The sequence below is a fragment of the Eptesicus fuscus genome, chromosome 7 (assembly GCF_027574615.1).
Source record: "Eptesicus fuscus isolate TK198812 chromosome 7, DD_ASM_mEF_20220401, whole genome shotgun sequence".
Classification (NCBI taxonomy): Eukaryota; Metazoa; Chordata; class Mammalia; order Chiroptera; family Vespertilionidae; genus Eptesicus; species Eptesicus fuscus.
The window spans coordinates 12,866,580-12,880,570 of record NC_072479.1 but is presented as its reverse complement, the minus strand read 5'-3'; the positions used below and the strand labels follow the sequence as shown (position 1 = coordinate 12,880,570).

The window sequence follows — 13,991 nt, the reverse complement described above, 5'->3', positions numbered from 1 at the left end:
GCTGCCACCAGCCAGAAGGGAAGAATGTGCCTGGCTTGGCAGAAGAGGCAAAGCTGTGAACACGCCTGCATGCCCCGTTTCTGGCAGGTTTTGTGCAGGAGGGATTAGGAAGTTTAAGCAGAGGTCCACTGCCCTGGTCAGTTACAATACTGGATTCTGGTTGTGTACATGATTTTTTTGGTAGCCACTGGAGTCTTAGTAAGGAAGACATACGGAATTCTCAAAAAGAGAACAATGTCTGAAGACTTCATTTTAAGCCAGGTATTACTGATAGCCTTCCTTCAGAGCTGCCTTATTTTGGAGCATGCCCGAGATCAGAAAAAATGAAAGGAGTTCTATTGGTTCTGGTATGTTTCATACACAGGAGACTTGGATGACTGTGTCAATCCTTGTTTTCTGTGACTCTATCAGTGGGAAATACCTATCAATGGCCTGTTTGTTCTGCATTATTTACATAAATCAAATCTGTTTTTTACAGAGTTTGAATTCAAAGGCTGTGTAAGGTGCAAAATAAGTAGGGAATGGACCCTTAAAGGTAATGGAGCTGAGAAGGAGCTGAGACTTATTTGCAGGCACCTTGAAGATCTGAGAAGTGGGGGGCAGGGGAGTATAGAAGCGAGGAGGAAAGTAAACATTTAAAATAAAACCTCTTTGTCTTATAATTTTTCATTATTTTATGTTGTCCTGCCTAGGATTAAACTCTATGACAATTCCCAGATCAATCTGTAAATGTTGAAGTAAATTTAATCTGGCTTTAGTAGTTCTGTCATCTCAGTGGTTAAACAGATGATTAAATGCATTTATGAAACTGTAATTTAGAAGAAAATAAATTTTGCATTCTTCTGTTTGACCTTACAAGTGTTAAGGTAAAGAGAATTTTTAAATGTGCATGATATTAACCAAAATTCTAAAAATTAAAAAGTTGAATGGAGAGATTTAAAGGAGTAAAACAAAAGAGAATGCTGTGTAAGAATTTCATTTTAAATGTTTTTAATGCTTTCAGAAAACACACAGTTTCAGTCTCCTATTAGCAATTTTGACCAAATAACCTTTTTTCTGGATGATTTTGTTGTCTTTGGTTGTAAAAATTTGGTGTCTTTCTTAGGGTTCTAAAGAAAACAGCTCATAATTCATTTTTTCAGATGTGGATAGATTGTATATTGGTCTAAGTACATGTGTATATACATTCAGGTCTTTGTACTAAATAATAGTATCTGGAGATCATCCAGTCATTTGTGTGTAAAAAATGAGGAAATCGTTTTGTTTTGTTTTGTTTAACTTCAAGAATAATATGCTACTCCTGGAGCCATGCAGCAGGCTGCCCGTGTCCTTCACAATGAGGCGCTTGTTGAGTTACACGGAGGTCAGCGTGGTGGGCAGTTCCTGACTCCCTCGCTTTGTTTTCCCGTAGGTTTTCTGGGGTCACTGCATCAACGCCTTGGTCCACTCCCTCATCCTCTTCTGGTTTCCCATGAAGGCGCTGGAGCACGGTAACGGCCTGATTTCCACTGTCAGCAAGTAGCTTTGCAATCCCTCTCCTGCCAGTTGTTCACAATTTTTTGCCCAGTTCTGCAGACATAGAGATCATAAGACCAAATCTGAGAAGAAAAACATACCTAAAATCTAATGAGCCCTCGTCTCAGGTTTATAGCTCGTAGGTTTCATCCACTCTGGCTCTGAAAACCCATTTTCTTTCCAGTTGCCTGGAGAGCTTAAATCCTAGGAATCCTAAACTTTATTTTTAATAACTGTTTGCGTCAAGGATCTTGAAGGAAAGCACTGTACTGTAATGAAACATGGATGCCTCTTGTCTCTGAGTTTGAAATTTTTTGTTAATTATTTGGGCTTTCATTTTCCAAGCTACACAAACCTTAAGCAGAGTAACTCAAATCTTTTAAAAGTTTAATCTTAACCTAGTTTCCTGAGTCTCCTCTCCTTGGCATATACTTTTCAAACAAATGTTTAAAGTGTGTTTAAGGACATAGCTCCCGATGAGTTGTAGTCTACCCTACAGCTAGAAGATGTTTGAGAAAAGCCACTGACTCCGCATGTGTGCACACTTCTCAATACAGCCAAATGTTGCCTCTCACAGAGACAGCTTTTAGTCTCAGAAAACAAAAAGGTATCACGAGAATGCTACTCTTTCATCCCTTTCAAATAGTGATAATTCCCCTGGGAAAAATTACTCCAAACGTTGACTAGACAAGGCCTTTGATTGTTCAGAGACCCAAAGAATATAAAGTTTCCAAGCGTCTTTGTTTCTGTGTCAATGTGTTCTGTGCTTCAAGTAGAAATGATTCATCCGCACTGATATTAACCTATTAAATCCTGACAGATAAAATGCATGCACTGCCCATTCTACCCTATGACCTATTTCTTCCATTTCCTCAGACCTCGCATTCAAAGCCCTCTGTGGGGCCCTTCGAGGGTCCCTAAGTCTCTAGATCAGAAAATAAAAATTTCTGCTTCTAGCCCCACCCCGAAAGGAACGTTCTAGTGTGATCATTTTTGTTTAACTCTAAAGCTATCCTGTGATTCATCTTTATTCAGGGTGGATTTAATTTATCTGGAAATGGTTTTGTAATGGGTTTACGAATATAGGAGTGTGGGATGTGGTTTGTTTCAGCAGCTCTGACAATTTAGTGGTAGAAACAGCCATCGTTTTATTAGGACCGACTGCAGATGGGAAGCAATATGTCCGATGAACATCAGGACAATTTTGACAACTGTTCTTTTGTCCCTGAGCCCAGCTGTCTGTGCTTAGGAAGAGACAGTAAATAGTGCAGGTTGGCCACAGTACTACCTCCAGACCCAGTACCCTGATCATGTAGACATTACACTCTGTTTCGGTCTGAAGTGCTTGTCTTTGGACTCTGAGAAGTTTTACAAGATGGTCATTTACTTACCTGCTTTGAAAGGAACTAATATGGCCCCATTCTGCAGTAAAAAACATTGGTTTTCTAATCCCGGAGCTATGATTGTGTAGTATGAGATTGTGGCTTATAGTTAATGGTGAAATTGCTGTAGTTCACTAGATTTCATTACGTAAATCCATTCGTTTGCTTCATGCTCTGTGTTTAGAGGATAGACTCCCAACTGTTACTAATTTACCTGATGCATCATCAAGTGAATTTCAAGCTAGCTTCTGCTGCCCTTATCTGCTTCCCTCAAATTCACAGTTTGCCTGACAGTCAGCCAATAGGGTGATTTTTTTTTTCTTATTTCTATTATTATCATCATCATTGATGTCATCATATGGTTATATTTATTAAGGCTTCAGCATTGAGGATTTTTTCATTTGTGTTGTAAACAATAACATATTGAGTGAAATAGTTTAAGATTAAATAAATTGCAAATATTAGTTGACTTTCTCTAACAAATTGCATGAGTATTTTAGAATTAATTGCTAAATTCTCACTATTAGTGCACAGCAAAATGATTACATCATTGCTCATTAACCTTATTAATTCATGTAATATTTATGTCCAAGACACTGTAATAGATTCTAAGGGTATTAGGAATATAGATCAATGGGGTCTGATCTTCAAAGAGTTTGTAGTCTGATGAGGGAGATTATATTCACACACGGATAATTCCAGCACAAGGTATAAAATAACTGTTTCACGTAAAATACAGATAAAGTGCTATCAGATTTCAGAGGGCTGAGAAAGAGATGCCTTTTTGGGATTATTAATAGTTTGTTAGGAGAGATAACATTTAGGCTTAGCCTGGAAGTCAAGTAGGATTGAGATGTGTAGGAATGGAGGGAGGAGCCAGACAAAGTGGGGAATTTTAGGGCAGATGTGGAAAGCTGTGAGAAGTTCATTGCTTCAAGGGTGGAAGATAATGAAAAGTTTTAGGAAGCAGGCAAAAGTGGATTACAGAGGGCTTTGAATGTGAGGTTAAGAAACTGGGACTTAATTTTTTAGGAACTGAAGAGTCAATATGGAATTTAGATCAAGGAGAGTGTTATCAGAGCAATTTGAAAAAATTAATCTATCATGTGAATGATAGAAGGTGGATGACAGAAGGATACTAGGTGTGTCTCTGTGTATTCCAGGGGAGAGCTTAAGGAGGGTTAAATCCAGGAGACGGGAATGTGTGTATTGAGGAGGAAACATGTTTTGAGAACTTATTTATTCATCAAAATCATGACATATCTATGATGGCCTGACAGTGAGTGCAATGGATATAAACTCAGCCTATCTTGCCCTCTGGGGGCTTATAGAAAGTCAGAGTTGATGATCAGGAATTATGTAAATAATGTTTTATTACTGGCATGCTGTGTCTACAGACTGCAGGTGGAGCTTGTAATACAGGGATACAACCTAGTCTAGTGGGTCAAGCAAGAACCTTCTCCAAGGAAGTAATATTTAAGTTCTTGAAAGATGAGAAGGGCATGATCAAGGTGGGGAGAACGTATTCCTAGCCAGGACCAAGCAAGCCCACAGGACCTGCACTGTGGAGGAACCTGAAGAGGCCATCAGCAGTCCGGCTGATCCTTGAACAACACAGAGCTTAGGGATGCTGACCCCCTAGAGCAGTCAGAAAACCACATATAACTTTTGATTTCCCAAAAATGTATTTACTAATAGCCTACTGCTGACTGGAAACCTTACCGATAAAATAAACAGTCAATTAGCACCTATTTTGTATGTCATATGTATTATATTCATGCAATAAACTAGAGAAAATAATGTAATTAAGAAAATCATAAGAAAGAGAAAATACATTTACAGTTTTTATTGAAAGAATTCACATATAACTAGACTCACATAGTTCAAACCTGTATTCAAGGGTCAACTATCTTTCCAATGGGTGGGGTTGGGGGTGGGGGCTGGACTCTAGACTTTATTCAGCCTGTCATGAGCCTTTCCAGACACTGAGTGTCCCTGGCCTGGACAGTAAATGTCATTGGCACTCTCCTCTTTCCCTGCCCTTGTGCAGCTATAAACCAAAACATGTCTCCACATATTTCCAACTTCCCCTCTGGGGTCAGCACACCACCCCTTGTCAAGAGAGCTATGGCACAGAGGGAGGGGTCAGGGAGGAGTATGGGTGGTGGGAAGGAGTGGCTGGAAAAGGGGGCAAAGAAGTTAGGTGATGGTAACATCACAAAAACCCAGGTGAGGACTTTTTCTCAGTGAAGGTTTTAAGGTCACAGAGTTACATGGTGGAGTTTGCACATGTAAGATTGTCAAGAGAGCATGGGGTTATTGTGGGGGGTGAAGAGTCGTAGAGAAGTCAGTGGTGGAAATCAAGAAAGTTTGCAAGTTTGAGAAGACTGATTGGATTGCTTGTTTATGTGTACTGATTTACTGCCCTAAATATACATGAGTTCTGTTATACTTAGAATTGCCATTTAGAAGAACGTATTCACCCCACCCCCAAAGTAGCATAGGAGCATGGCACCAATTTGGGACAACCTGGGGCACTTTTGAAGCATTGAAGGGGATCTTGGTCTAATAGAAAGTCGCCTTTAGGCCTCTCTCTACCCTCCCAGGCCTGCCTGAAGCTGTCCCTCAGACACTTGCCCAAACTCAAAGCCTAAGGAGTTTTGCTTAACTAGGCACCAAGGTCACAAGGGTAGCTTCATGTCATTGTTTCAGACTATGTGGGTTGTGTCATAAAGACGGTGAATTTTACCGAAATTCTCTCCTCACTGTCCATGGTGAGAGTCTTAAGTACATGTCAGTGCTGTTCACTTGGGCACATAATTGTTGGGAAGAAACATTTTTGAGAAGGTGTGAGCACATTGTTCATTCTTTAGAAAGCTTCCAAGAATTTCGCTTTGCTTATTTTTGCATGGTTTTGGATAGACTTTACAAAGCACTCCTTTCCTGATGGAGTTTGTGATGATTCATTTCAAGTTTCAAAATAAATTTTTCCACTCAAGCAATTCAGTAAATCAGATTTCTTCCAACCATCACAACTTTCTGGTTACTCCCATGGCCTGCCTGCAGCTCCCGCCCTTTGATCTGAGAAGTGAATATAGTTTCAAACCAGAGATGTCACCTTCACAGGCACTGAAATTCCTCAGGAGCCTTGGTTTCAGGCCACACTTAGGTTTTCCACTGGTGTGTTCCGTCTGCATATTTGAGCAACCCTTCTTGAAGAGGAATGTGGTTATTGGCAAAAGAATGTAAAATCAGTTTTCATTTTTAAAAAAGGAAATTTTCCGATTTTTCTTGATGAAATTTAAGAGGGAGGTGATGGGAAAGAGACTACTGAATACTTAGGAGCAGAAAATTTTTTCAAAAAAATGTGTTCTCGATTGCTCACAGTCCATACCCTTAGAACCACTCCCACCCACTTTCAGAAGAAAATATACCATATGGATACTTATTGTATTGGCACTAATTAAGCAACAAGGTTTTTCAACATTTTGGAAGAAAGCTATTTTATACTTTTTAATAAATATGCCACTGGAAGATTAGGCATGTTTTATAAACTGAAATAATGCACATGCATAAAATGAAACATAGTGTACTCTCCGTGGCATTATTGGGTCATTTTAGCTTGAACTGTTTATGACCTAAACTTATTACTATAAACTTGGCTATTTTATATCACGTAAATCCTGGTGATTTGCATTGTTTTACATTAAGCACAATTTGAGCACAATTGTTCTCTGAGGTTGCACCTTCTTAAACTCAGCATTCACTCATTATAAAGCAAAAAACAAGGATTATGTTCTTTATGCTAGGCCAGTACCAGTTTCTGGGCATACAGTCATGTGTATAACAGGCACATTCCCTGCCCTCATGGAACTTACACCTAGGGAAGGCAAGATTGCACAACGAGAAGTATTGCAAAAGAAAAAGGTCAAGGTCAAATGTATGTATTCCAAGGAAAGCTGACCTGGTCCCACTGAGTTTTAAGGCTTTCTTCCTGGAGGATGTGACAGCAGAGTTAAAGGATGAGTAGCAGTGAGCCAGGTAAAGAGTAGAGAGAAAAGGGTTGTGGGGATAGCCTGGTTGAGAGTGTGATTTCAAATGCAGAAGGCATATGTGGATGGCAGTGGGGAGCACAATGTGAGATTCAGATTGCTTTGGGATGACAGTGATGAGACATCAGCCCTCCAAGGCTTTGGGGGATTTGTGAGTCTTTGTATTGTAAGTTTAATGGAAGCCACTGATAAGCAGAGAGCCATATTTCTGATTTATTTTAATGTAACCACACTGGAAGGATGATTGTTGGAGTCCAGGTTGGCTGCTGCCTCGTCTACTGTAGTGACAATGGCAGTGGAGAGAAGTAGAGGGATTAAAGGGCTGCTTTGGAGGTAACGTTGGAAGAATTCAATATTGCATTAATGAATACTTCCCTAATCTACCCAATTGTAATATGTTCTAAACCCTTCAAAAGAGTGGGCTGTTGTAGTCACAAAGTTTACCAACACAATACTATATTTTAAAGTCAGGTACATGAAACCAGAAATTGACATTTTGTTCCCCTTTAAGTCACTGTGTACAGATTTTAAAAGATCTAAAATAAAGAAGATCCAGAGATGCACATTAAATGCTAAATGGAAAAGAAAAGGGGAATAGTAGCTCCACGTGGTCTGCCATCTGGAAAAACCTGCTGAGAGGCCAGGGCAGTGCAGAGGACGTTCATAAAATCCTGCAGCATATAAATGAAGTGAGTGGAACTTGCTCACTAAAAACTAGAAAGACAGGGCACTCTAGGAGCTTTGTGATTTATACAAATGAAACTACAGCTAATAAATCTAAATAACTAGTATAATACACTTAAAATAAGACCAGGTTTCCAAATTCAAAATATATATTTTTTCTGTTTTGGTGTGCCCTAAACACAGTGGCCTGGTAGATACAGCTCTGGAGATGTCCTGGCCACACATCTATAGCACTGTTGTTTGGAAACACAGTTTGGTTGGAAGGGCCATTATTTCCATTCTGTTAAACATTTCTTATGTTTCAGTGTCTCTTTTAATAAACTCTACATTACATGTATTTTAAAGAGTTGGATTTAGTGTAATGTTATAAGAAGTGTAAGCCAGAGTATCCAGATTTGACCCTTTCAACTTTATCAGGAAGTTGAATCAAGGTGTGTTAGCCAGGGTAGGAATAGCTGCTACAACAAACAATCCCAAATCCCAGGGGCTTACCCAGTAAAGGCGTATTTCTTACTCATGTCACCACCAAATGGAGGACTGCATTGTTCATAGGTGTAGTTACCATATTTTCTGTATTTTTGATGCTCTGACATTTGGAGCCTTGATCCTGGAGAGACTATCCCTCCCAGGGTTAACAAATTCCTAGAGAGAGCAAATTACTTCCTTGCAAGATACAAAACAACCAGCCTAGACCCCATACCCCCACCATCTCCTTTATCAAACTCCCACACACCAAGCCACTATTCTCCTGACATAAACCCTGGGGCCAGGAACCAGACAACTATGGACTGCCCTAAACCCAGTGCCTGCGGAAATGATTAAACTGTTTAATCCTAGGCTAACACAGCATACCTACCCTGCCTTGTCCATTTCCTCCCTTGAAAACCCGAATAACAGCTCTAGGCCATGCTTTCCCCTCCGCCTCCTTGACCAACTCTGGTGCTTCTCCCTGTGGCCCCGCATGGCTTCCTGTGCCTCCTGTTTCTGGGGATCTGTAAGTAGAAATTTTTTCCTTCTCGACCCTCATTTCCATGTGTGCATGTCTGACCGTGCCTGAGTAAAAGAAAACCTGGGTCCATTTCAATACAATGGGACTCCATTGAGTGCATGGCCCCTGAGTTTACCCTCAGCCTTAACACTGTAAGGGAGACAGTCAGGAGCAGGATAGCTTGTTCTTAACCATCTCTGGCAGGAAGTGAGCCATCACTTCGGCTCATGTCTGGGTGGCAACAAGTAGTTTCAGGGCTCCAACTGGGTACCAGGGACTGGGGAATGTTATTTAGCTGGGCACCCGAAAATAAGCAGAGTCTGTGGCCTCATGAGGTGGCTGTTTGACATTGGCAACTGAGTGTACTTTCCATCCTCTTTACTTCCTTTTAAAAATCTATTTTTAGTAAACAAGTGAAAAAAGAAAAATACTGAAATTTGAGTTTCATATTCATCAGAAATGGCCATAGAGAAGAGAAAATCTAGCAAAAGGCTTATATAACCAGGAACTTAACCCAACGTTGGCTATAAATGTAATTATAATCACTAACACTTGAATAAACTCTACCTTTTATAGACTCTTTCCAATATTTTTTACTACTCTTTACAGAGAAAGGAAAAAATAAATTTTCTCTTCATGAAAACATAGTGTTGGAAGCAGAAAACCTCGTTTCAGTTATTGTTCAGGCAGTACAAGCATTTGAACAGAATGGGTTATAAAAGTTTGTAAATTTGTTATGTGAAACTTGGAATACATTTTCACCATTGAGATTAATCTAGGAGTAGCTGGTTGGCATTGTACCTCCTCTGAACCTCTGGAATCTTAAAAGGGCCCAGAAAGTGAGGTCGAGAAAGGCAGCCTGATAATATTCAGGAACTGGGGCTGCTCTGAACAAGTGCTTCTGAAATATCTCTAAGCAAAAGGGCAGGAGAGGGAAAGCGGGAGATGCTGGGCATCTGCTCTCCAACCCAAATTCTTGGCACATGCCTCGATGTCAAGGGAACGGTGCCACTCCACCTTAATTTTCCCCACCGAGTCACATGTGCTCGAGCTGCCTGTGATTGTTAGTTCATGTGTTCCATGGATTCTTACTACAGTCAAAATACACCTATAAATCCACCCCATCTGTTTTCCTGATTATTAAATCCGATCCTCTCTGACTGTACTGTGCTATGCTATAACGTTGTCTTCAAATTTTGCTTTTTGTCAAAACCGTTTCTGAGTAGATTTTTGTGGTTTAGCTGGGTAATGAGGTAATGTTTTTAATGAGCATTTAATTGAAATGGCATCTTTATAAATGTCATCAGCCTAGCCCTTTGGAATATTCTGAAGTAAGTTCCTTGATCATTCTGTCTGTTAGGAAAATGAGACATACTTTTCTTACAAACCCTGGGTTTTCCCGCAATTATTTTCAAAGAGGTTTTTGCATGCAGCATTTTGGGCTGCCACTGCTAATGTGGAGAGCTATGTGGTTTTGTCCCAATTGTCCACAATAGTCTGTGTTAGTGACTGTGTTTCTAAACCTCATTTGGCTAATCCTTCATTATGTTGGATCCAACCAGATTCTGCAAATAATATCAGCCTGGGAGAGCCGGCTTAACCACTGCTGTGGGTCAGTAGATCCTGAAGCCATAGCATTACCTGGGCCTCTAAGAGACATATAGGCTGTAGGCAACGCCCTCCTCTCTCTTTTCAGCCCTCAAAGGAGTGAATCTGATCCTGGATTTGCAAAAGACTGACATCTCAGATTGTTCAGTTAAATGCCAACTGTTCTTAATGCAACAGGCAGTTAGTTACTCCTTCTTGCCCCTCCTCTTGCTGGTAGCCATTGTGTGCTAATGATGGGTTTGGTCAGGCTGGTTAACGTAAGGAAACAAAGGTTTGGTGAGATCACAACTCTCCACATGCACTTTTGGTGGATTTCTTTTATAGGGACCTTCTTAGAGCCTTGCAGGGCTTGGCCCCTGCTGACCGCAAGGCCTGGTACTTACTACCTCAGCCCCACCCCCACCTCAGCTGCTCACCATCCCATTGGGTCAGGATGGAGTCAGGCTGGAGCGCCACTCCAGGCCTCTATGCAGGCTGATTCCCTTTTTTCGCTGGAATTGTCCTTTCCCTTCTCACTGCCCGCTTCCTCCCAAATATCCATCTATCCCATCCCATGCTGCTTTGTCTGAAGTAATGTTTTTACTACATTTACACAGATGGGGTTGAATAATGTTTGGAAGGCTGGCTTGGGGAACCTAACCACTGACCTTGGTTTGGGGGTTCTTTTTCCCTTATAAAAAAAAATCACGACAATTTTCAGTATCTGACTAAAATTAAAACAGCTAAACTACAGGAAAGATATTTTCCTGACTAGAGTGTTGGAATCACCACAGTACTGTTAACATTAAGCAAAGTGGGAAGAAATAATTTGGCAGCTACAACCTTTAGGAGTAAACCTGGACAATCAAAGCAGGCTTTTCCAGCCTGGGGTTACCAGCAAGCTGTAGCTTATTAATGCATTCATCCACAAATGATTTCGTAGGACTTCTGATCTCTCCTTCAGGGGTATGCTATTGTCAAGTTTTAACAAGGAATGATGCCCACAGGGATTTGCCTCTAAAACATCCTATATAATAAAGAGGTAATATGCAAATTGACTGTCACACCCTCGCACAAGATGGCCGCCCCATGTGGTCACAAGATGGCCACCACAAGATGGCCAGCAGGGGAGGGCAGTTGGGAGGGACCAGGCCTGCAGGGGAGGGCAGTTGGGGGCAACCAGGCCTGCAGGGGAGGGCAATTAGGGGCGACCGGGCTGGCAGGGGAAGGCAGTTAGGGGCAGCCAGGCTGGCAGGGAAGGGCAGTTGGGGGCAACCAGGCTAGCAGGGGAGGGCAGTTGGGGGTGACCAGGCAGGCAGGGGAGGGCAGTTGGGGGCGACCAGGCCTGCAGGGGAGGGTAGTTGGGGGCAATTGGGCCGGCAGGGGAGTAGTTAGGTGTTGATTGGGCTGGCAGGGGAGTGGTTAGGGGGTGACCAGGCTGGCAGCCAGAAGCGGATAGGGGCAATCTGGCAGGCAGGCAGGCAAGCAGTTGGAAGTCAGCAGTCCCGGATTGTGAGAGGGATGTCCGACTGCCGGTTTAGGCCCGATTCCCGGGATCGGGCTTAAACCGGAAGTCAGACATCCCCCAAGGGGTCCCAGATTGGAGAGGGTGCAGCCTGGGCTGAGGGACACACACCCCTTCCCCCTGCACAAATTTTGTGCACCAGCCTCTAGTTTGAAATATAACCTATAAGAGAGCAATCCATTCCATGGAAATTTCTGAGCCAGGGTGTACAGAGTGGTAACTTGTGACTTGTTTAGAAGATGCATCTTTTCAGAGGTGCTTGGCATGTTCCAAACCTCAAGTTGGTTTGGGAGTTCCTCCTCCAAGGAATAAATTATTTCCAGATGATATTAGTTTGACTGGGGCAGGAGACACTCTTTCCTAAGCAGAACACTAAAATGTAATGATGAGTTATCCTTCTGAAATGATGAACTAAAAAGTTAGGTTAATCCTGTCTTCATTAACAGTTACTTTAAGTGTATTCAAATAACCTCAAGGTCAACATTTTATTTAATGCCAGTAGCACTTTACTATCATGACAAGTTAGAAATTAATGCATAATAAAATTTTAGAAGCTACATTTGGGAAGTATCCTTTAGTTTCCCCACATCTTCCTTCTGCGCATGCCAAACTGCCCACAGAGTGTTCAGTGGTCTTCAGGGTCTCCAGGGAGGCTCTCTCTTCCTAAGTGAGCCATCTGTCCTGTTGGTAATCAAAGAGTTTGCCCCTTTTGAAGGCCACCAAGCATTGAGGGATTTTTAAATTAATTGAAATATAAACAACTATAGCAGCCAGTGGCTACCATATTGGACACAGCCTACACACTACCAGTGCCACCCTCCTGGGAAGATTGCTACAATCATTTCCACACCGGCATTGCACTTATTGTTACTCCAGTTTGGGTAGTCCAAGATCTGTTCTGCCATAAAATCTAGACTATTTCTTTAAGAGCATCACTCATACCAGTTTACTCCCTGCTCAGAATCCTCCAGTGGTTTCCTATCACAATCTTTATATATAAAAGCCTAAGTGACCTTTACAACCAAACGACTGGAATGACCGGTCACTATGACACGCACTGACCACCAGGGGGCAGACAACGTAGGAGCTTCCTGCTGGTGGTTAGTGTGCTCCTACAGCAGGAGCGCCACTCAGCTGACCGACCTGTCCCGGTGGCCCACCAGCCCGGTGGCAGCCACTCATTCCCTCAGTAGTCCTGCGGGTCCAATCTCCGGAGAACGGGCCAGGCACTGACAGACTAGAGCCGTCGGCACAATTCCGACAGTACTGCCGGCCTCCTGGAAGTTGGCCTTGGGCACTGTGGCTGCTTCCCCTCCCTAGACGCTCCACAAGGAAGGAAGGATATAAAAGCAACCACCAAGTGGCTCCCAACAACCGCCCGGAGGGCTGATCGCGTCCTGGCCTCCCCACCCCCTTCGGGACCCCACCCGTGCATGAATTCATGCACCGGGCCTCTAGTTAACAATAAAACCCCAACTCCTTGCCATGGCCTACATTAATTTGCCCCTTCTAAGTATTTCCGAGTTTCACCAGCCAAACTGGTCTTTGTGATGGTCTTTGAACTTATCTATGTGTCTATATTCAGACTGTTGGCAATTTCTCTCTGCTTGGAATGCTCTCCCCTTAGATATTCATTTAACTCACCCCTTCATACTGCTCAGATCTGCTCAAATGTTACCTTCTCAAAAAGATTTTTCCTGAACTCCCTATCTAAAAAAGAAGCTTCTGTCACGCTCTGTACCATTATCCTGCCTTATATTTCTTTTAGAACTTACTAGAGGCCCAGTGCATGAATTCATGCAAAGGTGGGGTCCTTTGGCCTGGCCGGTGATCGAGGCCGATTGGGGCGTGAGGGGGATGGCTGGCTGGTGGGGAGGGATCAAAGGAGGTTGGCCAGCCATGGGAGGTTGGCTGTGGGAGTGCACTGACTACCAGGGACAGCTCCTGCATTAAGCATCTGCCCCCTGGTGGTCAGTGCACGTCATAGCAACCAGTCGACCAGTCGTTTGGTCATTCGGTTGTTCAGTTGCTTAGGCTTTTATATCTATAGATTATACCTGACATTTTATTGCACATGTATTTGTGTTTATGTTCTGGCTCCCTCACTATAGTGTGAGCTACTTGAAGGCAGGGACCTTGTCTCCCAGTTCCCATAATAGTACCTGGCATAAAGTAAACTTCAAATAAATATTTGCTGTATAAAGAAAGAATAATGTTACCTCTTTCAAGGCTATAATCTATATTAGAATCAAATAAAT

The 13,991-nt window shown here is 42.3% G+C and overlaps 1 protein-coding gene across 1 annotated transcript in view; it reads left to right on the top strand.

The window, feature by feature from the left end:
* The window catches only part of ATP8A2 (ATPase phospholipid transporting 8A2), a 528,491-nt gene that overhangs the window by 353,438 nt on the left and 161,062 nt on the right, over positions 1 to 13,991 (top strand). Inside the window, exon 28 of the mRNA XM_054719729.1 lies at positions 1,412 to 1,490. Coding sequence (XP_054575704.1) covers positions 1,412 to 1,490 — 79 coding nt within the window. The remainder of the gene's footprint in view (positions 1 to 1,411; positions 1,491 to 13,991) is intronic.